Source organism: Coregonus lavaretus (assembly GCF_964263955.1).
Source record: "Coregonus lavaretus genome assembly, chromosome: 24".
Taxonomy (NCBI): domain Eukaryota; kingdom Metazoa; phylum Chordata; class Actinopteri; order Salmoniformes; family Salmonidae; genus Coregonus; species Coregonus lavaretus.
This window is the reverse complement of record NC_140011.1, coordinates 18,034,359-18,061,522: the sequence shown is the minus strand read 5'-3', so window position 1 is coordinate 18,061,522 and position 27,164 is coordinate 18,034,359. Positions and strand designations below refer to the sequence as shown.

The window sequence follows — 27,164 nt, the reverse complement described above, 5'->3', positions numbered from 1 at the left end:
TCATATCAACATGGTATTAGTATGTTAATAACTCATTTTCTCTTTCCAAAGGTGCTCTATGAGATCTGTTTATGAGACTACAGCACAGCCATGTTAAATTATGCTAATCTGAGAGATGTCCAGTGGCTCTGGGAGATACGATCCAACCTTCTCAGTAAAGGTTCACCTGTGAAGGATAATGAGGAATGGGGTCCTTGTCTCCACTAAACTGAGCTGTGGGGTACGGGTCAGAGCGAGAGAGAGGGGGAGTGATTGATAGCACTAATGAAAGGAGTTAGGAGGCGATCGCTGAGGGAAAGCAAAGTAAAACACTATTATAAAGCAGAGCATCCACAATCGAATGGAGAAAGAGTGACAAACAAAAAAAAATCCACTACAATAAGCAAAGATGAGAGAGAGAGAGAGAGGCAATTAACAAGTCTCTTCCCTTACAGCACCGGCACAGCTAATGGCTTTGGCTATCAACTTGATTTTCAATGTTACTGCAAGGACAGACAAATCTTAATCCTTATAGTTCATAGTGGCAGACAATTAAAGTATAATTGAGGCCGCTGTAAGCCACCACCAACTGTGTGGTGCAAAAATAAGAACCTTCTGACAGAGCCATCTGAATGGACTTCAGTATGTGTGTGTGTGTGTGTGTGTGTGTGTGTGTGTGTGTGTGTGTGTATGAGCGAGAGCTGCAGAAAATGAGATAACATTCAGCACCATGGACAGTGTGTGTGCGCGTGTATGTGTGTATGTGCGTGTGTCAAGGGGTTTTGGCTATCAACAGTTGTGAATGACAGAGAGAATGAAGAATTATATAAGTAGCAGACAGAACTGTTCCTGATTATTTTAATAATTTTGTACTGAGAAAGAGACTTAAGTGCTTTATGTAATAGGCTTAGTTGAATATGACTCAGTCCTATCCCCAGTCATCAGTTTTGTGCAAATGGAAACTGTTTATTCCCTCCATACCGCTGGGATGGACTCCATTAAGCAACATCAGCCACTCTAAAAACTAAAAAAGTCGCTATATTATCATAACAGTGTGCTATTGCTACTCCCAGTGCCATTACCTTCCAATTTCTATAGTAGACAGGCCAATTTGTTGCAGATTTTTTAATTATAGAAATTGATGATGTAGTCGTAGATGGGTTAATAACAGTTAATAACAGTCGGCAGGTAGCCTAGCGGTTAAGATCCTTGGGACAGTAACCGAAAGGTAGCTGGTTTGAATCCCCGAGCCAGCAAGGTGGAAAGATGTGCCAGTCTGAGCAAGGCATTTAACCCCCAACAACAACGGCTCCCTGGGCGCCGATGACGTTGATTAAGGCAGCTCTCTGATTCAGAGGAGTTGGGTTAAATGCAGAAGAGACATTTCAGTTGGGCAACTGACTAGTTATCCCCCTTCCCTAACAGTTAATAACAAATCTTCTGATACACAGAGTAGTATGATATCCCAGAGGTAGGCTAGTCGGATGCTAGTGACTTTGGTAAGCCATTTGACTGAGAGCTTAGTGCATTAATTAAGTTTGAAAGGCTGTTGAACTGGAAGAAAGAGTTCCTTGGGGATTAGCAACTATTCTTATCCTGTATTTCATGCATGCATTTATTTTTGGTCCATTTCACAACAGCAGGAAGTAAATTTGCATTGTGTGTTATCCAAAGTGATCTCTCCCTAGTCATATACAGAGATGTATATGTCTCCATCCCTCCCCATCTCCAATCATTCTCTATTTTGATTTGTATCCCTGTTAAAGCCAAGCACTTATCAGGTAATGCTCGCTACACCATTGAATTGTAGGAATCATTTACTTCAGCTCTCCGCTCTCATTCCTCTAAATGCTGTATGAAGATGAAAACCAACCAAGGCTGTAATGGTAGTTTGCTACCCTGCTAGTTTTACTATAAATTGCACACCCTCAGCTGCGGAACTTTTGAATAAAGACAATTCAGTGCCTATCTTACAAATACAGGTCCTGATCATGTTGTATCCCATCATTATATTTTCTAGGTTAGGCCTGTGTGAAACCACTTCTACAGGAACAAATAACTGCCTTCAGCTTGGAAGGGCCCTGGTGAATAAGACTTCCAACACATTTATATTGACAAATGACAAACAACTTGAACTGAACTAAACTGATTGCTTCAGCCTCGGACAACAGGGAGAGACACAATCCTCTTAAATAATCAAGGTGTTTTTCGAACAAGCTCTATTCTTTTACTATACACTGTAAAAAAAAATCTAGTTGTTTCAACTAATTATTATGTAACTGGTTCCACAGCCTTTTTTAGTTTACTCAACTTTTCGGTCAAAGTGTTACCTGAACTTAACATTTTTAGTTGGCCCAAATATAGCTCCAACATGAGAAAACTTAGGCAAAAATTCTGTCAACTTAAAATTATGTGTTTGCTCAACTTGTCTCATATGTTCATTTAACTATACATTTTTATTTGGGCATTTTCAAAGAAAAAGGCTTTAGAATGAGTTAGACACACACAGTGCTTTTGTTTTCAACATATTTGACACATGTTGACATACATGAATACATTGTGCATGTTCATTTATACAGTAATTGTTATTCAACATGTCCTCACCTGGGAAATGAATTCACAACCTTTTGGTTCACGGCATTCCGATCTTCCTGCTACGCCACCATGTCTGTGTCCATGAACTATTAATCAGACTATTCTCTCATCATTGATTTGTTTGACATATTTCGATCACGCTCACAGCATAACAATAATGGGTAAATCCAAGGTGTCTCTGTGCAGAAGACCGTGTGGTGCATATTGCTGGTTTCTACGTTTATCCATTTGAATTCTCTAAACACATCAGTGTGATAAAAAAGGTAATTCCACAGCGTCCACTACACAAAGTGAACAATTTTCCAGCTGATTAGCTCACAGTCTATGGTAGCTCCCCTGTGATGAACTTTTCATCTTGTTAAAGTACATCTTGGTCTGACACTTTTCCCTATTAGAATGGGACCAGAGACAACGGAAATGTAATAAATGAAGATGCACTAAGGGAATTTGTGTATTCTACCCCTTAATGCCGAAGAAGAAAATTATAGAACGTGGCATCTCCAATGCATAATTTATTTACATTTACATTTTACATTTACATTTTAGTCATTTAATTTATATTAATGGATCTACTTTTTCTGAAGCAACACTAACAGTCCAGTAAAACTCATTAGGAAACTGCATTCATCACATTAGTGGAATGATATGAGGAATAACAAAAACAAGTCCTTTGGGAAATGTTCCATTGTTTACCCAGTATCAATCTGTCTTTGTATACAGTAAGTCACTTCAATGTATTCAGTGTATTGTGCCTTGTTTTTGCCTAATTTGTCTGACAGAGGTTCTGACTTAAATCACCACAAAGCTGTAAATCACCCAGATGAAGATATACATAGATGTGTGACGCACATCGCCAGACTATGGTGTGTAGAGTGGCGGATGTGGAGGGCCGGTGTGTGTCATTAGCTTTTTAGCAGCAAACTGAGCAGACTGCAGGTCCACAGGGATAGGCTGCCTGTCTATCCCATTGGCATAGGTGTGACTCATGATTCAATCCTCTGTGTAGCTTTCTTGTCAGACAGAAAGCACTGCCAATCTCCTGGGATTAAATCAAATCAAATGTTATTTGTCACATGCTTTGTAGACAACAGGTGTAGCCTAACAACGAAATGCTTACTTACGGGTCCTTTTCCAACAATGCAGAGTCAAAGATCAGATAAAAAATTTAATAGAAATAGTGTCAGTGAATAATGAATAAAAACAACATGGCTATATACAGTGGAGATGGTCAATCTGTCAGCAAGACTGGCCAGTAGTCACCAGGGTTATTTGCCAGAAACCAAAAGGAAGAAAACAGACTTAAAAAGGCAGGGACTACCTGAACCTCCAATAAGAAACATTGAAAAATGTTTTCCGTTGCAAAATGGTTGCTACGGTGTGTACTAATGAATACGACCCTGACTGCTGGGTTGTCTTTGTTTTTGGTGTCAACTCTGGACAGGACACAGAGGAACCGGAGCAAATCTATCTTTTTCCTTTCTTCCTACCTCCTCTCTGTTAATTTCTCATCTGAGGAAGCTTGGCGCTGCACCTGACATTTCCATGATAGATAACCAAGTCTAGGCCACGGCGCTGGAGCCAAGGTCTCGGCTCAGATGTATTTAACTCAACTTAAATTTAACTGATCTCACCAGCCCATTTTTATTTTCTGCCAGTCTGCACTGCCCATGGATCATCCCATACAGGAGGAGGAGGATAGTTTCAGGACTTTCACTACCTTTGGGAAGTACAGCACTTATATCATAGATAAAGATGTTTCTATGACTGATCTTACTGGATATCAATGACACAGGGCCTTGTCTGTCTCAGCACTTCTCCATCTGCCAGGACAGAAACACTCTGCTTCTCAATGTGCAGGAGCTCTTAAATATCCTTGGAGATATCCTTAACAAACAGTACATTTTATGTGGTACCTCTAAAATGTTCTCTCTTTACTACAGTTCCCACAATGTAGGCAACTGTACTTGCACTTTGAAACTCAGACCACTACTTTTAGCAAGAGTAAGCTTTTGACTTTTTCAGTGGTTATGTGGAAAAGGAGCTGGATATGCTTTGAGGGTAACTCATTTCTGTGGGTGTCCTCATAGATCTTTCAGAGCCTAATTTCTTGGCAAGGGGCTCACAGGCAGCTTGTGAAAACTCTAAAATTCCTCTCCAGGCGACAATTAGAAGCTTCCAGAAGCCTCTGCCTGCTAGAGTATCACCGAGAGACACACACAGCAAGACATACAGCAGCAAGCCCCCTGGCGCTTCCCCTGGGCCTAGTACCCATAATCCTCGGCACCCAAATAAAATCTTTCCTGCTAATAATAAGACAAATATGAGTCCGAAAACTGAACTCTATGAGGGAAATTAGGGCCATTAAAGTTATATAGTATAGTGCTGTATGTTCTCCAAAAGTCTCTTTCACAGTCTGCCCTGCGCTGCTGATGTGACAGCAAAGCCCATCCCATCAGGAACTGATAAGAGTTGTAATTAGATCCAACCAGGGTTATTCTCCAGGCAGACTGTTTCTGTCCTGGCAGATGGAGAAGTCCTGAGACAGACGAGGCCCCTTGAGGGGGGGGGGGGGGGGGGGGGGGGGGGGCAGAGCAGCATCAACAGCAGTGACACAGGAGATGCGGCAAAGCCTTAACGCTTCATGCCAATTCCTGCTTCTCTGCTCTGATGCAATCAAAATACAACATATGAAAAAAATTGACATCTCACATGGAATATATCAAATGTGCTCAGATTGAAAATGGCACATTTACAGGCCAAAGTGATAGCTTTGAATTGGGAAGGTTTAAAGAGGTAAACAAAGGATTAACATGTTCAACAGCTACTGTAGGCTATCATAGGAGAACAGTAAATGTCAGCAGACTGGAAAGCGCTAAAGGTATTTATATTGTAGAGAGGGAAGGCAGGGCTGGGACCTGTCACACTTGACTGTGAAGAGCAAAGTCGGTTAGCCTCTGTTGTAGACAGAGATAGGGACGGAGAGATGTGCCACATGGCATCACATCTACAGACAGCCTGCTCACAACACAACATAACTCTGCACTTACAGGCAGACAGCTGAGTGCCCAGACACCTCTCAGGACACACACACACACACACACACACACACACACACACACACACACACACACACACACACTCACTCTCAAAGCCCTCTGTTTCACCCAACATGTCTTTCCTCTCTCCTTCCACTCAGGCCACTATCAGATGTGTGTACAACACTGTACAAAGTCTGTGTATGTTGTTATTGTAAAATGGTTCAGAAGATGATCTCGCCCCAGGGGATGACAGAGTTCTGATGCACATTACAAGCAAAGAGCTCTTTGAGACACAGTCAAACGACCCAGCCTGGAATAGTAGCAATTTACAAAAGGTTATATCCATAAAAGTTTCACGTGGAATGTGCAGTAGTGGTCTGGTAGAGTCTAGAGCACTATAGAGGACTCCCAAATGGCACCCTATTCCATAGTGCACTACTTTTGACCAGAGCCCTATGGGCCCTGGTCAAAAGTAGTGCACTATATAGGGAGTAAGGTGCCATTTGTCTTACCTTGTCATTGTGAGCAGCTGATACAAATGAGCCCCATGCCAATTTGCTGACTGACACGTGACTGAAGGCTGAAGCACAAATGACAGATGATAGCAGTGTCCCAACCCAAAAACACATAATCGTTATTTGTCACACGCCAATCACACAGTGACCTAAGGAGACCATCTTTCTGATCAGATGTAATTAAGTGTCAATCAAAATGAGAACACACATGCACACCCACACAGGCACACACAAGATCAACCAGTCTTTGGGCTTGACAAGTGGCAAGCCTTATGCCTAAAGCTACAGTCAGGGGTTCCCTCATGGCTAAGGAAGAGTTGCATTAATTACTATGCTGTATGCATCACTATGACACTTTGTTTATAAAAACTAAGCTTCAGGCTTCAAGCAAAGTTTCAAGCTTCTAAATAATGCACCAAAAGGTACACATCAATCCTGTTTTGCTGCCTCCTGGTGTTCCAGCTGAGTACATATCAACTATTGGCTTTTTTAACAGGAACAGTTTGTAAAGAAAATACAAGGAAAAATTCACATTAAAAGGTGACACCGAGTCATAAATTGCACACTAGAGACACTTATAAATAAACCCCCAGATCACAGTTTTAATACATGACTAATAATGACTGCATAATAGCTCTGTGAAATAAATCATAAGTGCCATGTGACAGGCTAGAAGAGAAAAGGTATGAACTATGGAGTCATTACCTATAATCAAATTATCTATATTCTACATAATGAAGTCTTTTACCTTTGGCTCGGTCCAGGAAGTCACAGTTAAAAGTACTAACAGGCAGGAATTTACATTGATTTACATTAGCAAGGACAGAAATTCTCAACTCGTTAATGCCATACAATAATCAATGAGACGTTATGTACTGGAGGGACAAATATATTCAAGAAAAGGAAATCAAGATCAATGGCTTAGTTTAAAATCTTTATTGTCGATCCAAATCCAAATGACAGAAAAACTGGTTATTGTTGTATGGACAGGGTCTGAGAGAAGCTGTGGCTGGACTTACAAAAAGCAGCATGGAAAATATCTGTGGCGTGACAATATTAGAAAGCAGCAAGGATTCTCCAAAGTCAAGCTTAATAAGTAGCAGTTTAATGGCAAGGCAATCCCTGTGACCGCTATCTTCATGAAGAAATCGCAGGGCTTAATAGTCTTTGGGGAAGATTGTCCCTTCTCTAATGGACGCTACTCCTTAAACAGTTAAATTAATTGATTGTGAGAACACAAACACTATTGATCATGTCTTTGGTCTTGGACGCAAGGGTCATATTTGCAATCTCCACAAACAGATTGATAACGTTGCTCTCCCATGTAGCAATCTATAAATCAGTATTGAATGGATGACATTTTACATTTTGTAGGGCCTTTGAAAGACGTCATTTCAGTGAGAGGGCTATCGCCCAACTGTTTCTGAATAGCCTAGCAGTTAGTGTTGAGTCAGTAACCGAAAGGTCGCTAGTTCAAATCCACGAGCCGACTAGGTAAAACAAATCTGTCACTGCCCTTGAGCAGGCACTTAACCCTAATTGCTCCTGGGTCGCCTGATCCCATGCTGTGACCTCACTCTATGTGCTTATCTCAGGGGTGTGAGATATGCAAAAAACACATTTCCATTTCTCCACACACTGTACAGGTCACGTGTGAAACACGACAAAAAAAAATGTCTCTCTCAATTCTCTCCATGTTCCAACCCAATAAAAGTACTGGCAGATCTTAATTCAATCTTCGGACGCTTTTAATTTTGCTATGTAGTAGTATCAAATATGACAAATCATGTGTTAAATATAAAATGACCTCTCTGAAACTCTGAATTGAAGTGTTCACCACGGTGACAAATGACTCCATTCCTTTACCCATCTCTTTAGTCTCCTCCAATCTAAACTCACACCAACTAAGCACAAATGGTTATCATGAATATTTGATCGAGTTTAAAGCCTGACTGGAGCCAAAGCTGAGAAGCAATTATAGGAACAGCACACTGAATCTCTGGGAGTGAGGAAGCTGCCACTCGCTAGTTGCTATAGCTTGGAAGGCACAACATTAGAAAAACTTCCAACACACCACAAGGGTGGTAGGGAAGGTAAGGTGTGCTGTGGATAACAGAAGGTGTGGAGGAGGATGCCGCGAAGCACTGGTGCAGGGCCAATTCTGCTTATTCAAGTCCTGATGGTATAGGTCAGGATTTGGGTACAGAAATCTTCCTGTGAAATATAGCGAGTTATGATAGGTTGTGCTTTGCTAAATGTATTTTTTTAAAGCAGTTGATCAACTAGAATAATTCTAGTTAAATGCTTAAAGAAGCACAATACTAGCCAGGGCTATGAAATGAAACAATTGATGACAGCCAAATAGTGTGACTTCAGGACAAACCGTCTCAAATGGTACCCTACTCCCTATATAATGCACTACTTTTGACCAGGGCTCTGGTATATATGGAATAGGGTGCCATTTGGGATGCACACCTTCTCTCCACCTCTCTGGAGAGGTCTATATTTCATACTGGGAGAAGCACAACGAAACATAAGCAACACCATTGTTTAAAGGTTCAACGCAGCAGTTTTTATCTCAATATCAAATCATTTCTGGGTAACAATTAAGTACCTTACTGTGATTGTTTTCAATTAAAATAGTCAACAAAAAAAAGAACAACCATTCTCAAGCAAGACTAGGACTGTCTGGGAGTGGTCTGAGTGGGGAGGGGAAAACGTACAACAAGCTGTTATTGGCAGAGGTTTGACTTATTAGTCTATTAAATCATTTACCCCATCACACAAAAACAGGCTGACATTTCAGGCCAACTTCAAGCAGCTCTTACACTAAAAGGGCCTGATCATTTTCACAATCTTATTCGATTCTCATAATGTGGAAACATAAAAACACGGGGGGGGATCACATTTTTGACTGCACTGGGCCGTAAACACATCAGAAGAGGAACACAATCACAACATTCAGGAGACCATTTAAAAAGAATGCCCATAAAATATTTACACTTTACTTGAAACGCCCCAAATAGTGAGCTATATGGAGACACCTCCCTGGCCAAAATGCTCTACAAGACATAACCATTAACTGCAGTGGCTTGCGAAAGTATTCACCCCCTATTTTGTTGCCTTACAACCTGGAATTAAAATGGATTTTGGGGGGGTTTGTATCATTTGATTTACACAACATGCCTACCAATTTGAAGACGCAAAATATTTTTTGGGGTGAAACAAGAAATAAGACAAAAAAACAGAAAACTTGAGCATGCATAACTATTCCCCCCCAAATTGGATGGGTTCCGCTGGTGTACAGCAATCTTTAAGTCATACCACAGATTCTCAATTGGATTGAGTTCTGGGCTTTGACTAGGCCATTTGACTAGTTCCCCGTTAAACCACCCAAGTGTTGCTTTAGCAGTATACTTAGGGTCATTGTCCTGCTGGAAGGTGAACCTCCGTCCCAGTCTCAAATCTCTGGAAGACTGAAACAGGTTTCCCTCAAAAATGTCCCTGTATTTAGCGCCATCCATCATTCCTTCAATTCTGACCAGTTTCCCAGTCCCTGCCGATGAAAAACATCCCCACAGCATGATGCTGCCAACACCATGCTTCACTGTAGGGATGGTGTTATCGGGGTGATGAGAGGTGTTGGATTCGCGCCAGACATAGCGTTTTCCTTGATGGCCAAAAAGCTCAATTTTAGTCTCATCTGACCAGAGTACCTTCTTCCATATGTTTGGGGAGTCTCCCACATGGCTTTTGGCGAACACCAAACGTGTTTGCTTATTTTTTCTGGCCACTCTTCCGTAAAGGCCAGCTCTGTGGTGTGTACGGCTTAAAGTGGTCTTATGGACAGATACTCCAATCTCCGCTGTGGAGCTTTGCAGCTCCTTCAGGGTTATCTTTGGTCTCTTTGTTGGCCTCCTTGCCTGGTCCGTGAGTTTTGGTGGGCGGCTCTCTCTTAGCAGGTTTGTTGTGGTGCCATATTCTTTCCATTTCTTAAATAATGGATTTAACTGTGCTCCGTGGGATGTTCAAAGTTTCTGATATTTTTTTATAACCCAACCCTGATCTGTACTTCTCCACAACTTTGTCCCTGACCTGTTTGGAGAGGTCCTTGGTCTTCATGGTGCCGCTTGCTTGGTGGTGCCCCTTGCTTAGTGGTGTTGCAGACTCTGGGGCCTTTCAGAACAGGTGTATATATACTAAGATCATGTGACACTTAGATTGCACACAGGTGTACTTTATTTAACTAATTATGCAACTTCTCAAGGTAATTGGTTGCACCAGATCTTATTTAGGGGCTTCATAGCAAAGGGGGTGAATACATATGCACGCACCACTTTTCCATTATTATTTTTTTGAATTTTATGAAACAAGTTATTTTTTTCATTTCACTATTTTGTGTATGACCATTACATGAAATCCAAATAAAAATATATTTAAATTACAGGTTGTAATGCAACAAAATAGGAAAAACGCCAAGGGGATGAATACTTTTGCAAGGCACTGTATATACACTGAGTGTACAAAACATTAGGAACACCTGCTCTTTCCATCAGACTGACCAGGTGAAAGCTATGATCCCTTATTGTCACTTGTTAAATTCACTTCAATGAGCGTAGATGAAGGAGAGGAGACAAGTATAAAAATAAAAAAACGATTTAAACCTTGAGACATGGATTGTGTATGTGTGGCATGTAGCGGGTGAATGGGCAAGACAAAATATTTAAGTGCCATTGAACAGGGTATGGTAGTAGGTGCCAGGCGCACCAGTTTGAGTGTGTAACTGCAACGCTGCTGGGTTTTTCACACTCAACAGTTTCCCGTGTGCATCAAGAATGGTCCACCACCCAAAGGACATCCCAGCCAACTTGACAACTGTGGGAAACATTGGAGTCAACATGGGCCAGCATCCCTGTGGAACGCTTTCAACACCTTGTAGAGTCCATGCCCCGACAAACTTAGGCTGTTCGGAGGGCAAAAGGGGGCACAACTTTATTAGGAAGGTGTTCCTAATGTTTTGTACACTCAGTGTATACACTGGACATCTTCAGCAGGCACAGTATAAAATTGGAAGAAACAACCACTCATGATTGGGCGCACTGTAGGTATGCTTAAATAGCCATCAGCCTAATATCACCCACACCTCAAGAAAACAAGTACCCTTCTCATTTAATTTAGACTAGTAAGAGTCTTTCTGGTAATTCATTAATTCTGGTATTAATTCTGACTGATAATGAGTCTGGGAGTGTAACAGATTTAATTCAAGCAACAACAAAAATATTCTACCCAGAACCCAAACATCGAAACATAAGAATTCTCAGTGGAAGCACTTTAATTAGGCTGTAGAAATCGATTCATCTCAGAAAACAGAACCCAAATCTCGCAGTTCAGTCACGAAAGACTTGCCTACTAGTCGATTGCATAAACCTTAACTCCCTCATGATGAGACGGATACACATACACATTGCCCCAAATGAAATATTCATGAAATTCATCACACAGCAATTTTGAGTTATTTACACAACTTGTCTGCATCTGAGAAATCACATTTTAAAGTATCCAAACGTACCATTACTTCATTACCTGGATTACATTCTCAATTACCCTTCATATAATCCCATGAAACAGGAGGGTTAGACTTCTTATAAGTGATAATGAAAAACACAAAACAAAAAAAAGGACACATTCACCATAAATAAATAAATAACTGTCATTGTACGCTGTGGTCCCATGTGCAACAATGATTAATGGCATTTCATTCATAGGCCATCAGTGTTGTTTTTTATCCATTCAGCTAAAGCACGCAGAATCACCTGCATGCGTCACTACTCAAATCTACTCCCACATCACTTAAATATACAAAAGACAAATCCTTCCTTTTTGACATGAAAGTGCAAAGCATTCTTCATCATAGGAGCTTCACAGTTGCGGTACTATAGGCTACTTCAACTGGTCCTCCACAGTGACAGTAGTAACTAGTGATGTAATGCCCATAGAAATAGAATGAATACACAAAATGGCCACCAGTCCACCCATAATGGATTAATTGACATGAATGGCGACGCCCATTCTACTCATTCTATTTATGTGGTAATGGCTATCAAGGAGAGGAACTCCTGAAAGACCTATGGGGTAGGAGTCTTTCCCCTACCATTAAAAGGCTCTCAACAATGCAACCCATGTATTCAGTATTCCCTTCAAGGTAAACAATGATCTAACATAAATGTATAGGACAAATCAATGGGAAAGCATAACCATCTTCTGGTACTTCCACCTTATTACATATTCTTCATCAGCCGGTCAGGGAGGGGAAGGGAAGGGAGAGGATAATATTACTGTCTAGTGTTAGAAAATAATCAAACTGGCACCTGGGGGAGTCTCAGTCTAGTTTCGCTACCAGTCCTCCCACCTTGCAATAAACCTTGAAAATGTTGAGTTGATTTTGTAGACCTTCGGTCTTCTTGTTTCTTTTAAACTGAACAGCAAGCCGTCAAGATTCTCAAGAGTGTCTACTCCAAACTACAAAAGCTTTGTACAACAGAGACCAGCTCTATAGCACCCCCCCATCCAAGGAAATCCCCTCCACTTGAAAACCCATTGACGAGTTTGTCTTCTACTGTGCACAGAGAGTCAAGCTGGATCCCTTGAGAAGGCAGCTAGGAAGTTCAAACCCCAGGATCTCGGTGGTAGGCTACTTCTCTATGACGTCACTTCCTGTCTCAGACAGGAGGCGATTTCCAGATGGGTAGTGGGTGGGCCTCTGTGTTGAACACGTACTTGTCCAGGCTGAGCAGCTCCAGGTCGTCTGAAAACAGCAGGTAGAAGTACTTGAGTGTCTCCCCCAGGAAGAAGCTCTCCATCTTGTCCCTAGGACCCGGGTTCACGGGGTCGCGCACGTTACTGATGGAGGTGTAGCCTCCACTTGGCACCTGGAGAGGAAGCAGAGCATGAGGGGAAGCAGTGAGTGTGTCACAGGAAACCCAAACTCCTCCACATGAAACCCCATTTACAAGTCTGTCTTTGACTGTGCACCACCACCACACCACAGTGAGTCAAGCCGGATCCCTTGAGAAGGCAGCTTGGTATTAAAGCTCAAGATGATAATGTTCATTGAGAAATTCAGGTAAACTCACCCCATTGTCTTCCTACAGATGGCGTCTTTCTAATGCAACTGTGCTGCCATGTGCTATCTGTCATGCAACACGTGAAACTAATTTTCTTATAATAAAGATTCCTCTGCATCTGCATGAAAGTAGGACCTGGGTTTTTTAAATGACTGCGTTCTCGCATTGACACGGTATGAAACAGATGGCAGATGCACTGGCTGGCAGAAACCATACACCACCAGTCAATCAGGTGATCAAACTTGTTGTAGTTAGCACACAGCTTACAGACATAAACGTTTTAACTTGTTTACGGTAGCTAGGTAGCCAGCTTCCTGATAAAGTCATACTCCACGAAATGATGGGACTGTTCTCAGAATGTAGCTTATTTCATAATGCAGCCAGTGGGATTGGCTCAGCTAACAAACAAGCTAGCTAGCTATAATTTTCGTGCACATTTCGAACTTCATAAATAGTGCTTCTTCAACCACAAAACTCCTTAGCTAGGTGTAGAATTGGGTAATTAAGACTTGCCCAGGAAGAAAACATCAACATTTACCACAGGGTTATAGTTTTTTAAAAGATTAATTTGACTGTTAGTGGGTTCATTAGACAGTCACCGTAGTAACATCGTTGCCAAACAACTTTTGATCTATTCAATAAATGTTTGCGAGTTATCAGACATAACAGATCAGTGAAGGTGGAGTCGTTGTGCTATCTGATGTACAGTAAGACATTGGACTCACCCTGGTATATTTGTTGAAGCTCTCTAGAATGTCCCAGCCCCAGTCTCTGTATTTGGTGTCCTTAGTGAACCTGTACAGGTAGAACAGACTCTCCACTGTCTCCGGTCTCAGGAGGTTGTGTCTGTCTGCAGGCTGGGGGAGAAAAGACATGCAAACTCACATTGGGTGCATCCCGAATTGCACCCCATTCCCTATATAGCGCACTACTTTTAGAGAATAGGGTGCCATTTGAGACTCAACCATAAACATCAATAGTAAAGTGAATACGAACACATCTTTCTATGCTTTGATTGGAGATGTTTGTATGCTGTAGCAGTCCCTCCTAAATCATAATTAAATTACCTTAAGAACTGACGAGCCGTATTTGGAAAGCAAGTTGAGTGTTAATTCCAGCAGTGAGGAGAAAACAAATATCTGAGAGGTTTTCAGCTTTATTACACCGTAGAGCCACACTTGACTCCTGTCACTCTGCTACTCAACATCTCTAGATAAGGATTAGTGCGAGACAGAGAAATAAGATACGCATCAAAGTAAACAAGGATTGAAAGACGTACAGTAGGAGCCAAATACATCTAGATCTCACAGACACATATTGTCTGTGTCCTAAGTTGCTCCCTATTCCCGATGCCATCTGGGATGCTCTCAGTATTCTTCCTGTAGAACCCACCTTGACGTTGACGTCTCGCCCGTCGTAGGGCTGCAGGTTGAAGTGGGCGATCTCGGGGCTCAGGCCCGTCTCCATCTGGACGTACATCTGGTGGCACGTCTCCATCAGCTGCAGGGCCAGCTCCATGTGATCCTCCGGCAGCCCATTGTGGGCACCCAGCGCCAGAGTGCCAGGCAGGAAACACACCAGGTGGTCCTGAGAGAGAGGGGGGCAGATTGAGAGAGAGAGAGAGGGACGGGGGCAGAGAGACAGACAGCGAGAGAGAGGGGGGAAGACAGTGAGGAATAGAGCGAGAGTATTTACTGTAAACATGTAAAGTAGTACATACAATGTAGCTCAATTGGTAGAGCATGGCGCTTGCAACGCCAGGGTTGTGGGTTTGATTCCCACGGGGGGCCAGTATGAAAAAATAAAAAATACATGTATGCTCTGGATAAGAGCGTCTGCTTAATGACTAAAATGTAAATGTATTGGTATGGATGTTGTGTAGTCTCTCACCATCTTGGGGTTGAAGCGATTGTGGTTGAGCTCCCCTACGAAGGTCAGCTTTCTGGGGCCTGTGGTTCTCAGCAGGTGCTTCTTGACCCCTTCTATTGCCTCCAGGTAGTCCTCCAACAGACTGAACAACACACCCATAAATCTCTATTTGTTTATCTGTAATCCTGCAAGACAAGTCTCCTCAAAGCACTCTAATCTAATCATATGTGATCTGGGCCTGTATTCATAAAGCATCTCGAGTAGGTGTGCTGATCGAGTATCAGGTCCTCCGTGTCCATGCCATCTTATTCATTATTATCGTAAAGGCAAAATTGATAGAAATGTGCTTACTCTGGTTCCGTCTTGCCTCCCTGGATCCACTGTTTGAGAAGGTACTCATAGTAGCTGTCAGCCCGGGCCCCCAGGGTGAACACTCCTTTGTGGGTGAACTGGCCACTGTTGGTGTTGATGAACATGGGCACCAGGCCGTCATGCTTCCCTGGCAGCTTATGGACCAGCCTCATCACCTCATTCACCACCTCCTAGGGACGCACAGGCAGGTTGATAAAGACTTGGGTCATATTCATTAGAGCGCACTGTAGAAAAACGTTTTGCAACGGAAAACCTTCTCAAATTCAAACCTATGCAATAATGAGTTAAACTCCTCAAATTTCAACCTATGCGTCCGGACAAAGATTGTGTCCAAAAATTACATGTTGAGACAATGGCTTTTCAATGGGAGTCATCCGTTGACACATAATGGCATAACGGAGATCATCGTCTGTAAAAAAAATACAAACGCACAATATGTCTGCCTAGTTGACTTGAACTTTTTAACCGCAGTAGTCTACACCCAGAACACACATGACATGATCCATAGAGCTCCCCTCTCTGGCCTCACCTGGTACTGCGGGTCCTGGGTGAGGCGGCTGAGCTCTCTGAACTCCAGCTGGACACTGGTGACCTCGGCCAGAGTGCTGTCGGACGTCCAGCGAGGGGGGTGGGCTGTGCCCTTCCCAATGTTCACATCAGAGAAGGGGATCTTGGAGGGGGTTTTGAACGCAGGCATCAACCTCAAGCCAATATCTTTCTACAAGCACAAGGGAAGGAAAGATGAGAACATAGGGATCAATCCTCATTAGCACTGATTAGTAAATTAGCTAATTGAATTAAGTACTTTTCTGACTCATTAATTATTCTGATTTTTTTCCAAAACTGGCTCAGAATCAAGATGCTTTCCATTGATTTATCATAACCTCAGACAATGAAACGTACTAAGTTTGTAGATGCAATTTGAGGTTTTCAGTGATTCATTTACAAATAAGAATTTGAACATTGGTTGAGAATGTGCATGTTTGAATTTAGGTGGCTGATTTGCTTAGAAAAAAATATGGCATTCCGATGTGGGAAGAGAAGAGCATTTTTCCTGCTCTGATGTACACAGAGTATACAAAACATTAGGAACATCTTCCTAATATTGAGTTGTACCCCCTTTTGCCCTCAGAACAGTCTAAATTCGTTGAGGCATGGACTCTACAAGGTGTCGAAAGTGTTCCACAGGGATGCTGGCCCATGTTGACTCCAATGCGTCCCATAGTTGTGTCAAGTTGGCTGGATGTCCTTTGGGTGGTGGACCAGTCTTGATACACATGGGAAACTGTTGAGCCTGAAAAACCCACCAGCGTTGCAGTTCTTGACACACTCAAACTGGTGCGCCTGGCACCTTCTACCATACCCCGTTCAAAATCAACTAAATATTTTGTCCTGCCCATTCACCATCTGAATGGCACACATACACTATCGATGTCTCAAGGCTTAAAAATCATATTTAATTTTATTTATTTTTTTAAACCTGTCTCCTTCCCTTCATCTACACTGATTGAAGTGGATTTAACATGTTACATCAATATATATATATAAAAAACATGGGGGATTGGAAGTGATGCAGACAATTACATTGATGGAAGTTACAATCTATCTGCAATATTAAGCTGATCTACCCTCCCAAAAAAATAATGTGTACACTCAGTGTGTCAGTCAGAAGCCCCAAGGACCAGTGAATAGAGGGATTGAAAGGTTGAAACAACAGATGGAGGTAGAGAAAGAAGTAGAGACCATATTCTAGTCGCCCAATCTGTCCTAGCCTTCCTTCCCATGTCACTCACAGCCTTCTCAAGGAACATCTCATCGCCAGTCAGGTGGTAGGTGCTTAGCAGGCCTCCCAGGATCCGGATGGTGCTCTCAAACAGGTTCACGTCCACATTCTTAGAGAATGACAACTCAGTCTCCACCCACTTCCTCGCCTCCTCAAACTCTGTGAGCGAGCAAGCAAGCAGGCAAGCAAGCGAGCGAGAGACAGAGAGAAATTCAGCCTTGGGTTCTGTTACACAGCAGCAAATAGAGAGAAGCAATTAGTAAAGAGAGAGCGGGATGTGTGTGTTTGTGTTAGGCCTAGCTACCTTCTTTCAGTCCCAAGATCCACATGGTGTCCAGAGCGTCAATGAGAGTCAGGCCCAGGCCAAACCACTCCCCGTAGGACTTAGACACAGGCTTGAGCTCATCATGACCCCAGGCAAACTCCTTATAGCCCTTCCACGCATGCCTAAAGGCCTCTCGCACTGACTCAAGCCTGTCCACAGGCTTCACTGAAACTACACACAGTAAACACATGCTCTCAAGCGCACACACACAAAAACATGTATATTTCTGAAGCCAAAGACACCACAACTGGTCAAGCTCTGGAGTGGGTGTGCGGTATGGTTGAGGTTGTGAGATGGTGCGTGTGGCAGAGACTTACCTGGTGCCAGTGGGGCTGTGTCCTCAGGGTTGACTGGCACAGGAGGCACAGCGCCATCCTTCTCATGGGCAGAGGGTGGGGGTTCTGTAGCCTCGTCCGCCTCGATCATGGCTCCTCGCCAGCTACGTGTATGTAACACATATAACACAAGTTCTAAAAGACATGGAGCTGTAAATAAATAGCAATAACAGTATTACCGCAGAACGATACATATTGGTCAAAAGAGTTTAATTCAATATCAAATGTGGTTACGCTTGACAATAGGGTTTTACCTGACAAGAGGCTTCTCTCCCTCCTCCTCTTCAGCTTTCTCCACTGGCTTTTTTTCTACTGGCTCTTTCTCCACTGGTTCTTTCTCAGCTGGTTTTACCAGTGAATCTGATACGTTCCCCTCCTTCTGCAGGCTTGGAGGTCCTCTCTTGTTGGGGAATGGTCTCTTCTACATAGGTAAACACAGTTAATTAGAATAGATTACAGCAAGTTCTGACAAAGGCGCTGAAGGACAGCCAAAACAGTTCCTTCACTGTCTATTATTGGACCCAGAATCACTTGAATGGTTGTTAGGTTTTATTAAACATAAAACCAATCAAAGTGGTTAAGTATAGTGCAATAGCCAGACTGGTCCTGACCTTGGCTGGGGGTTTGGGTATGACCTTTGGTCTCTGGGGTTCTGGAATGACCTCTGGTATGAGTCCTGGACCCACAGCTGGACCCAACTCTGGGCCGACCGCTCCACCGGCCAGGCCCACAGCCGGACCTACAGCTGGGCCAGCCACAGGGTTTACCCCTGGAGGGATGGGTTTCAGGCCTCTTTCCCAGTCTTCATCCCAGTCCTCCCTTACCGCCCTGTCTGACATGCCTGAGTGCACACACACACAAATGACAATACAGACATCAATACACAGCACAGGAGCCTGCTGTGAAACATCAAAAGCAGCATACAAATACAAAAGACTAACAGCCAGTGAGTGTGGGGAAGAAGGCCTACCTCTCCATTGCTCTGAGAAGCTGGGGTAGGAGAGCAATCCACATATCAGCAGCAGAGCCAGCAGGAAGAGGATGAGACTGCGCTGCAGCCGAGACAGCTGCTTCCACTTCTACAAAGGAGAGAGGAAAAAAGCACTCAAAAGCAATTTAACATCTCTCAATTGACCCTTCGCTAAGCCTGGCCCTGGAATTTTGAGCAACCAATCGCAGCACTCCAATGGATAGCAACTGTCGTCGAGTCTGACACCTCGGACAACCTCACGTTAGAAACGCATGAAAGCCAGTGGGTAAAAAAAGTAATTGTTTAAATGGCTAAATAATTGAAAAGTATACCAGGGGTACTTGCCACTGTGATTCCTGAATTGCAGAACCTGTTGGCTTATTATTGGAATCCAAAATTATACTTTTGTTACATTGTTTGTTAGCTCAACTGGTTAGCTAGCTTTCAGTCTCATTGACTACCAAATGTTGCTAACGCTAGCTAGCCACTTAATATAACTTGTTTTCTGAAAATGTATGTTAGCTAGCTAAATTGGCTATATTAGGAATATAACTAATCTGCTGTCGACATCAGCAAACGATTTCAGAGCACTTATTAGCTACAAAAGTGGTTAGTAGCTTTGACTGCATGCACAGTGCATTCAGAGCCATTCAGTGGCTAGCTACACTACAAACATAATTTTACCAGGTTTCCTTGAAGCAATTGTAATGACAGTCCACCACAACATACCCCAGAGTTTCCTGAATAGCAAGGGGTAGTCAGTGCTTAATTTCATTGTGTATTAAAAAAGGGGAATTCGCAAGTGGTTACAACAAGGAATGTGGCTTCCTGGGAAAATGTTGTCTGAGCTTGCAACAGTAACCAAGGGGGGCAGGGCTTAGCGAAGGGTCAATTCACATGTTTATTTTATTTTATTTCTCCTTTATTTAACCAGGTAAGCCAGTTGAGAACACGTTCTCATTTACAACCGCGACCTGGCCAAGATAAAGCAAAGCAGTGCGATAAAAACAACACAGAGTTACATATGGGGTAAAACAAAACATAAAGTCAAAAATTCAACAGAAAATATATATACAGTGTGTGCAAATGTAGCAAGTTATGGAGGTAAGGCAATAAATAGGCTATAGTGCAAAATAATTACAATTAGTTTTAACACTGGAATGATAGATGTGCAAGAGATTACGTGCAAATAGAGATACTGGGGTGCAAATGAGCAAAATAAATAACAATATGGGGATGAGGTAGTTGGGTGGGCTAATTTCAGATGGGCTGTGTACAGGTGCAGTGATCGGTAAGGTGCTCTGACAACTGATGCTTAAAGTTAGTGAGGGAGATAAGTGAGTCTCCAGCTTCAGAGATTTTTGCAATTCGTTCCAGTCATTGGCTGCAGAGAACTGGAAGGAATGGCGGCCAAAGGAGGTGTTGGCTTTGGGGATGACCAGTGAGATATACCTGCTGGAGCGCATACTACGGGTGGGTGTTGCTATGGTGACCAATGAGCTAAGATAAGGCGGGGATTTGCCCAGCAGGGATTTATTTGATGGCCTGGAGCCAGTGGATTTTGCGACGAATATGTAGTGAGGACCAGCCAACAAGAGTGTACAGGTCACAGTGGTGGGTAGTATATGGGGCTTTGGTGACAAAACGGATGGCACTGTGATAGACTACATCATATTTCGCCGAAGTCAAGGATCGGTAGGATAGTCAGTTTTACGAGGGCATGTTTGGCAGCATGAGTGAAGGAGGCTTTGTTGCGAAATAGGAAGCCGATTCTAGATTTAACTTTGGATTGGAGATTCTTAATGTGAGTCTGGAAGGAGAGTTTACAGTCTAACCAGACACCTAGGTATTTGTAGTTGTCCACATACTCTAGGTCAGACCCGTCAAGAGTAGTGATTCTAGTCAGGTGGGCGGGTGCCAGCAGCGTTCGATTGAAGAGCATACATTTAGTTTTACTAGTGTTTAAGAGCAGTTGGAGGCTACTGAAGGAGTGTTGTATGGCATTGAAGCTCGTTTGGAGGTTTGTTAACACAGTGTCCAATGAAGGGCCAGATGTATACAACATGGTGTCGTCTGCGTAGAGGTGGATCTGAGAGTCACCAGCAGCAAGAGCAACATTATTGATATACACGGAGAAACGAGTCGGCCCAAGAATTGAACCCTGTGGCACCCCCATAGAGACTGCCATAGGTCCAGACAACAGGCCCTCCGATTTGACACATTGAACTCTAGTTGCAGCGGAGGGTGCAGAGCTGGTGGCCGGGGTAGTGGTATCCAGGTGGAAAGCATGGCCAGCCTTAGCAAAATGCTTGTTGAAATTCTTGATTATTGTAGATTTATCGGTGGTGATAGTGTTTCCTAGCCTCAGTGCAGTGGGCAGCTGGGAGGAGGTGCTCTTATTCTCCATGGACTTTACAGTGTCCCAAAACATTTTGGAGTTAGTGCTACAGGATGCACATTTCTGTTTGAAAAAGTTAGCCTTTGCTTTCCTAACTGCTTGTGTATATTGGTTCCTAACTTCCCTGAAAAGTTGCATATCGCAGGGGCTATTTGATGCTAATGCAGTACGCCACAGGATGTTTTTGTGCTGATCAAGGGCAGTCAAGTCTGAGGAGAACCAGGGGCTATATCTGTTCTTAGTTCTGTATTTTTTGAATGGGGCATGTTTATTTAAGATTCAGAGGAAATTACTTTTAAAGAACAACCAGGCATCCTCTACTGACGGAATGAGATCGATATCCATCCAGGATACCTGGGCCAGGTCAATTAGGAAGGCCTGCTTGCTAAAGTGTTTTAGGGAGCATTTGACAGTGATGAGGGGTGGTCGTTTGACCGCGGACCCGTTACAGACGCAGGCAATAAGGCAGTGATCGCTGAGATCCTGGTTGAAGACAGCGGAGGTGTATTTAGAGGGTAAGTTAGTCAGGATGATATCTATGAGGGTACCCATGTTTACGGATTTAGGGTTGTACCTGGTAGGTTCGTTGATAATTTGGATTGTAGGATGGCCGGGGTGTTAAGCATATCCCAATATAGGTCACCAAGCAGTACGAACTCTGAGGATAAATGGGGGGCAAACAATTCACATATGGTGTCCAGGGCACAGCTGGGGGCTGAGGGGGGTCTGTAGCAAGCAGCAACAGTGAGAGACATTTCTGGAAAGGTGGATTTTTAGAAGTAGAAGCTCAAACTGTTTGGGCACAGACCTGGATAGTATGATAGAGCTCTGCAGGCTCTCTACAGTAGATTGCAACTCCACCCCCTTTGGCAGTTCTATCTAGACGGAAGATGTTGTAGTTGGGGATGGACATTTCAGAATTTTTGGTGGCCTTCCTAAGCCAGGATTCAGACTGCTAGAACATCAGGGTTGGCAGAGTGTGCTAACGCAGTGAATAACTCAAACTTAGGAAGGAGACTTCTGATGATAACGTGCAGAAAACCAAGGCTTTTACGGTTGCAGAAGTCAACAAATGATAGCTCCTGGGGAGTAGGAGTGATACTGGGGGCTGCAGGGCCTGGGTTAGCCTCTACATCACCAGAGGAACAGAGGAGGACTAGAATAAGGACACGGCTAAAGGCTTTAAGAACTGGTCTTGTAGTGCGTTGGGTACAGAGAATAAAGGGGGCAGATTTCCGGGCGTTGTAGAAAAGATTCAGGGCATTATGTACAGACAAGGATATGGAAGGATATGAGTACAGTGGAGGTAAACCTAAGCGTTGGGTAACAATGAAAGAGATAGCATCACTGGAGGCACCGATTGAGCCGGTCTCCGCGTGTATGGGGGGTGGAACAATAACTATTTCAGGCAGTTTGAGAGGGACTTGGGGTTCTACAGTGAAATTGTATAATAACAACTAACTGGAACAGCAATAGGCAAGGCATGGGAGAGAGGCATAAAGCAATCACAGGTGTTATTAGAGAGAGCTAAGACAACAACTGGTAATGGCGATAAAGTTTGGGCTGAGGCTAAACAGAATAAACAGGACAGGGTACCATGTAAAGGAACAGTCCAGCAGGCATCAGCTGTGCAGCTGAGTGATCATAAGGTCCAGTGAACAGCAATATGTGAGTCCGAGAGCAGTTCAAATTGGTGCTTCAGCACAGCGAGCAGGAAGCACGGTTGTAGTTTGCGTGTGCTAGCGGGCCGGGGCTAGCAGATGGATCTTCATGGTCGTCGCAACGGGAAGCCTGTTGAAACCACAGACGATTACGTCGGCAGACCAGTCGTGATGGATCGGCAGGGCTCTGTGTCAACTCTAGGAGGTCCCGTCCGGTCGACAGAGAGGTAGATAGCCGGGAGATGTGCTTGACTCAAGGCTAGCTCAAGGCTGATTAGCCAACAACAACGTTCATTTGGTTGCAGCTAGCTAGTTGCGATTATCCAGTGTTAAAGGTCCAGTGATTCAGTGATTCCGGCAGAAAATCCGATAGGTTCTGGGTCGATAACTCGCTGTGCAGACTGGCCGATAATAGTCCAGGCTAGAGCTGGCTGGTAGGTTGTGCAGGCCACGGACAATGGAGAAAAAGCCGCTAACGGTGGCTAATAGCAAGTAGCTAGTTAGCTGGTTAGCTGGCTACTCCCGTCCGGTAGACAGAGAGGTAGATAGCCGGGGCTAGCTCAAGGCTCAAGGCTAACTGGTGCTACAGGGGCAGTGGTGATTAGCCTACAGCAACATCCATTTGACATCCATTCGGTTGCGGCTAGCTAGATCCGGTGTTAAGGTCCAGTGATTGACAGTGAAATGACAGTAGTACCTCAGCTAATTTCCCCACACCAAATCACCATTTATGAGGGATAAAAGCTTTTGACAAACACTGTGTTAGCTATTGTGTTACTTGCCTGGTACAACTCCAACATCTCTAGATGGTTGTTTTTCCACTAGCTTACACAGACTGATATAACCAGTGTGCGAGCAAGCAGTGAGGATAGAGGGATGCTCTCTCATGGGAGATAGAGGGATGCTCTACCGATACTTGACTTCGGCGATGTCATTTACAAAATAGCCTCTAACACTCTACTCAGCAAACTGGATGTAGTCTATCACAGTGCCATCCGTTTTGTCACCAAAGCCCCATATACTACTCACCACTGTAACCTGTACGCTCTTGTTGGCTGGTCCTCACTACATATTCGTCGCCAAACCCACTGGCTCCAGGTCATCTATAAATCACTGCTAGGCAAATCCCTGCCTTATCTTAGCTCATTGGTCACCATAGCAACACCCACCCGTAGTATGCGCTCCAGCAGGTATATCTCACTAGTCATCCCCAAAGCCAACACCTCCTTTGGCCGCCATTCCTTCCAGTTCTCTGCTGCCAATGACTGGAACGAACTGCAAAAATCTCTGAAGCTGGAGACTTATCTCCCTCACTAACTTTAAGCATCAGTTGTCAGAGCACCTTACCGATCACTGCACCTGTACACAGCCCATCTGAAATTAGCCCACCCAACTACCTCATCCCCATATTGTTTTTTATTTTGCTCATTTGCACCCCAGTATCACTATTTGCACATAATCTCTTGCACATCTATCATTCCAGTGTTAATACTAAATTGTAATTATTTTACTAAATTGTAATTATTTTTGCACTATGGCCTATGTATTGCCTTACCTCCATAACTTGCTACATTTGCACACACTGTATATATATTTTCTGTTGTATTCTTTGACTTTATGTTTTGTTTACCCCATATGTAACTCTGTGTTGTTGTTTTTTTATCGCACTGCTTTGCTTTATCTTGGCCAGGTCGCAGTTGTAAATGAGAACTTGTTCTCAACTGGTTTACCTGGTTAAATAAAGGTGACATAAAAAATTTAATTAAATTGGAGACAACAAAAATAACTAGAGGCACAACAGGCTACACGCAAGTACTGTAGGCTGGCTACTTAGCCTAATTAACACTTGTGCTGAGCCACAAATGGCTATCTGAGCAATTATCAGTGAGCCATGATGGAAAACAATGCATCATTGTCTCAGAAGAGGCTTTGTCACTGGAATCCATCTAAATAAAACAATACACAAGACGACTTAGCCTAGTCTGCCCTATACCAATGAAAGCTACTATAAACACTACTCCTTACATTCATGATTGCTATACTTTTGCATATTGCACCAGCATATACGACACAAACTAATGGCAGGTTTAAAAAGCACATCTCTGCTGGTTCTGTTAAGCACCTGAAAACCAGGGGCGTAATCATTACAGAAACAGTTTACCGTTTAAGAACCAAATGTAAGCAAACAGAGCTAAATAAAAGTGTCTATTGGATAAATTCAGGTAGGTCCCTCCTCGTTTCGTTCCGTTTGCTTCTGTTTAATAAACGTTTTGCAACAGCTCTAGTCCATGTTGATCTCTTAATCAGTTATCGTTCAATCAACAAGAGGTCATTGGTACTATCTGGAAGCATCTCAATGCTTGACTGGAGTAGGAAGTAGGCTACACTACCTGTTGACAAGTGGGTTTCCTTTGAGAGTGAAACATGAAACCAGTTTGAAAGAAGGACAGCAAACACAAGGACGTACTGATCTTGGCATGACAGCACCGTATTGAGAAAAGAGTGGGAGAAAGCCTGGGGCCGTATGTGAAACAAATCTTCTCAGAGTAGGAGTGCTGATTTAGGTACAGTTTAGCCTTTTAGATCACACTGAATACGATTAATTGGACAGGGGGGACCTGATCCTAGATCAGCACTCCTACTCTGAGTCGCTTGATACTCACCCTCCAGCAGGACTGGCGGCGGTGCTTTCCGTTGTTGTAGCTGCGGCTGTGTTGGTCACTGAGGGTTAGCGCGATGAAGTCCTTTCTGGGTGGGGGGTACATCTCTCCAGCTGAGTGGTATAGGTCATATATGCTGGACTGAGGGATGGGGAAGAGAAGGGAAGTTTAGGATTCATTGACCTAAAAGGTAGAGGATAAATAACAGGAGTGTCTCAACTCTTCCTTTATGTTAGGGGTTCATTTGACTCATTATTTCATTTAGTTTGTTTCAATGTCCACAAGGTGGCTTTTTATTGTCAACTAGCTAGCTAACATTACTTGAACTAAAAGTAGTAATTAAGTAATGAGTAATTAAGGCATCAAGGCCAGTTAGAAAACAAGGTTGGCTGAATGTTTGAATAGCTAGTTAGCTAGCTAGTTGGTTGGCTAGGTATGATTCATAACTCCAAAATACAAGGCTTTTTACAATCTGCCCTGTCTTTGGAGTTAATAATTATAGCTAGCTAGGAGTTATGAATCATATCTAGCTAACGTTAGTTGGCTGACTGACTTTGTCGCTAACTAGCTACAGCTATGTCAGAGACCAAAGGGGGAACCTTTTAGTTATTTGGCTAGCTATGTCACTCATATGTCCCCCATAAGCTTACCTTTTCCCGTTGTAGCCAGGTAACGTTTGCTAGTTTGCTAACGTTAGCCTCCGTTGTTGTCACACTGACTGTATTCTCTCCGGGCGCGTTATGAAGAGCGAGTCATGATGAGCTAGCTAGCTACCTATCCTATAACCTACAACCTTGGAAAGCTAGCTATCATATTGTTGACTTGCAATGTTGACAATGGATCCATATTTCTCGCAAGTGAAGAGAGAGAAGCCCTTTCATTTCCCCAGTAACAACAACATATCAAGCAGGCTAGCTAGCCTTTCGATAGCTGCCTCTAGTTAGCTATCTTACTTTTTGTTCGCCTCCAAACAGTGGACGGTTTTGCAAAGACCAACGTCTATCTAGGCTCGAGTGGCCAATCTGGTAAATTTTACTAACCTCCACTGGTGAAAATTGTCTCTAGCTAGGTTAGCTGTGACAGCTCACCAATGGGCGTGTTCGTTTTGCATGGCCCGGTTAGGCGGAGTTTGTATATTATGAAAACTCCACCCACCCGGGACAGTTCAGTGTGGGTCACAAGACTCGAGGCACGTCATAATTTGCTGCGAGAGGTCGCGGCCCCCGCCCGCCAGTGGGGAAAATTGGCTCACAGAAAAAACGTGACATTTTCAAACGCTATTTTCTTGTTGCCTGCTTGTTTTAGTCAATTACAAAACAACATTTAAGAAAAGGCTAGCCAAAACCGGAGATAGAGGGGGGAAGAGAAGGACACCGGTGGCTAGAAGATCAGTGTTGGTTGTTGGAAGAGCGCTCATAAGTGGGACGCACTGTTGAGCGCTACATCCCGAGGGGTTCGTGCTGATTGTACTGAGATTGTGACAGCCGGTTAAATGGCGTCCCTTGAGAAGGCAAGAACAAGATGTATGTCAGGAGAAATA

General features: G+C 43.4%; 1 protein-coding gene across 2 annotated transcripts; it reads right to left on the bottom strand.

The window, feature by feature from the left end:
• Positions 1–7,101: 7,101 nt before the first annotated feature.
• LOC311099283 (endoplasmic reticulum mannosyl-oligosaccharide 1,2-alpha-mannosidase-like) lies at positions 7,102–26,700 on the bottom strand. Of its 2 annotated transcripts, none has more exons than XM_084139994.1 (14): positions 26,665–26,700; positions 25,628–25,765; positions 18,906–19,014; positions 18,547–18,776; positions 18,190–18,356; positions 17,918–18,039; positions 17,580–17,771; positions 17,286–17,434; positions 16,022–16,210; positions 15,472–15,662; positions 15,142–15,262; positions 14,644–14,838; positions 13,977–14,108; positions 7,102–13,056 (listed from the first exon to the last, which is right to left on the bottom strand). In XM_084139994.1, the coding sequence occupies exons 2-14, from the start codon at positions 25,727–25,729 to the stop codon at positions 12,847–12,849; spliced, it is 2,109 nt and encodes a 702-aa protein (XP_083996120.1). In that variant the 5' UTR covers positions 25,730–25,765; positions 26,665–26,700; the 3' UTR covers positions 7,102–12,846. The 2 variants fall into 2 exon arrangements, with proteins under 2 accessions (XP_083996120.1, XP_083996119.1); XM_084139993.1 differs by having other exon boundaries at positions 26,275–26,686.
• Positions 26,701–27,164: the final 464 nt, after the last annotated feature.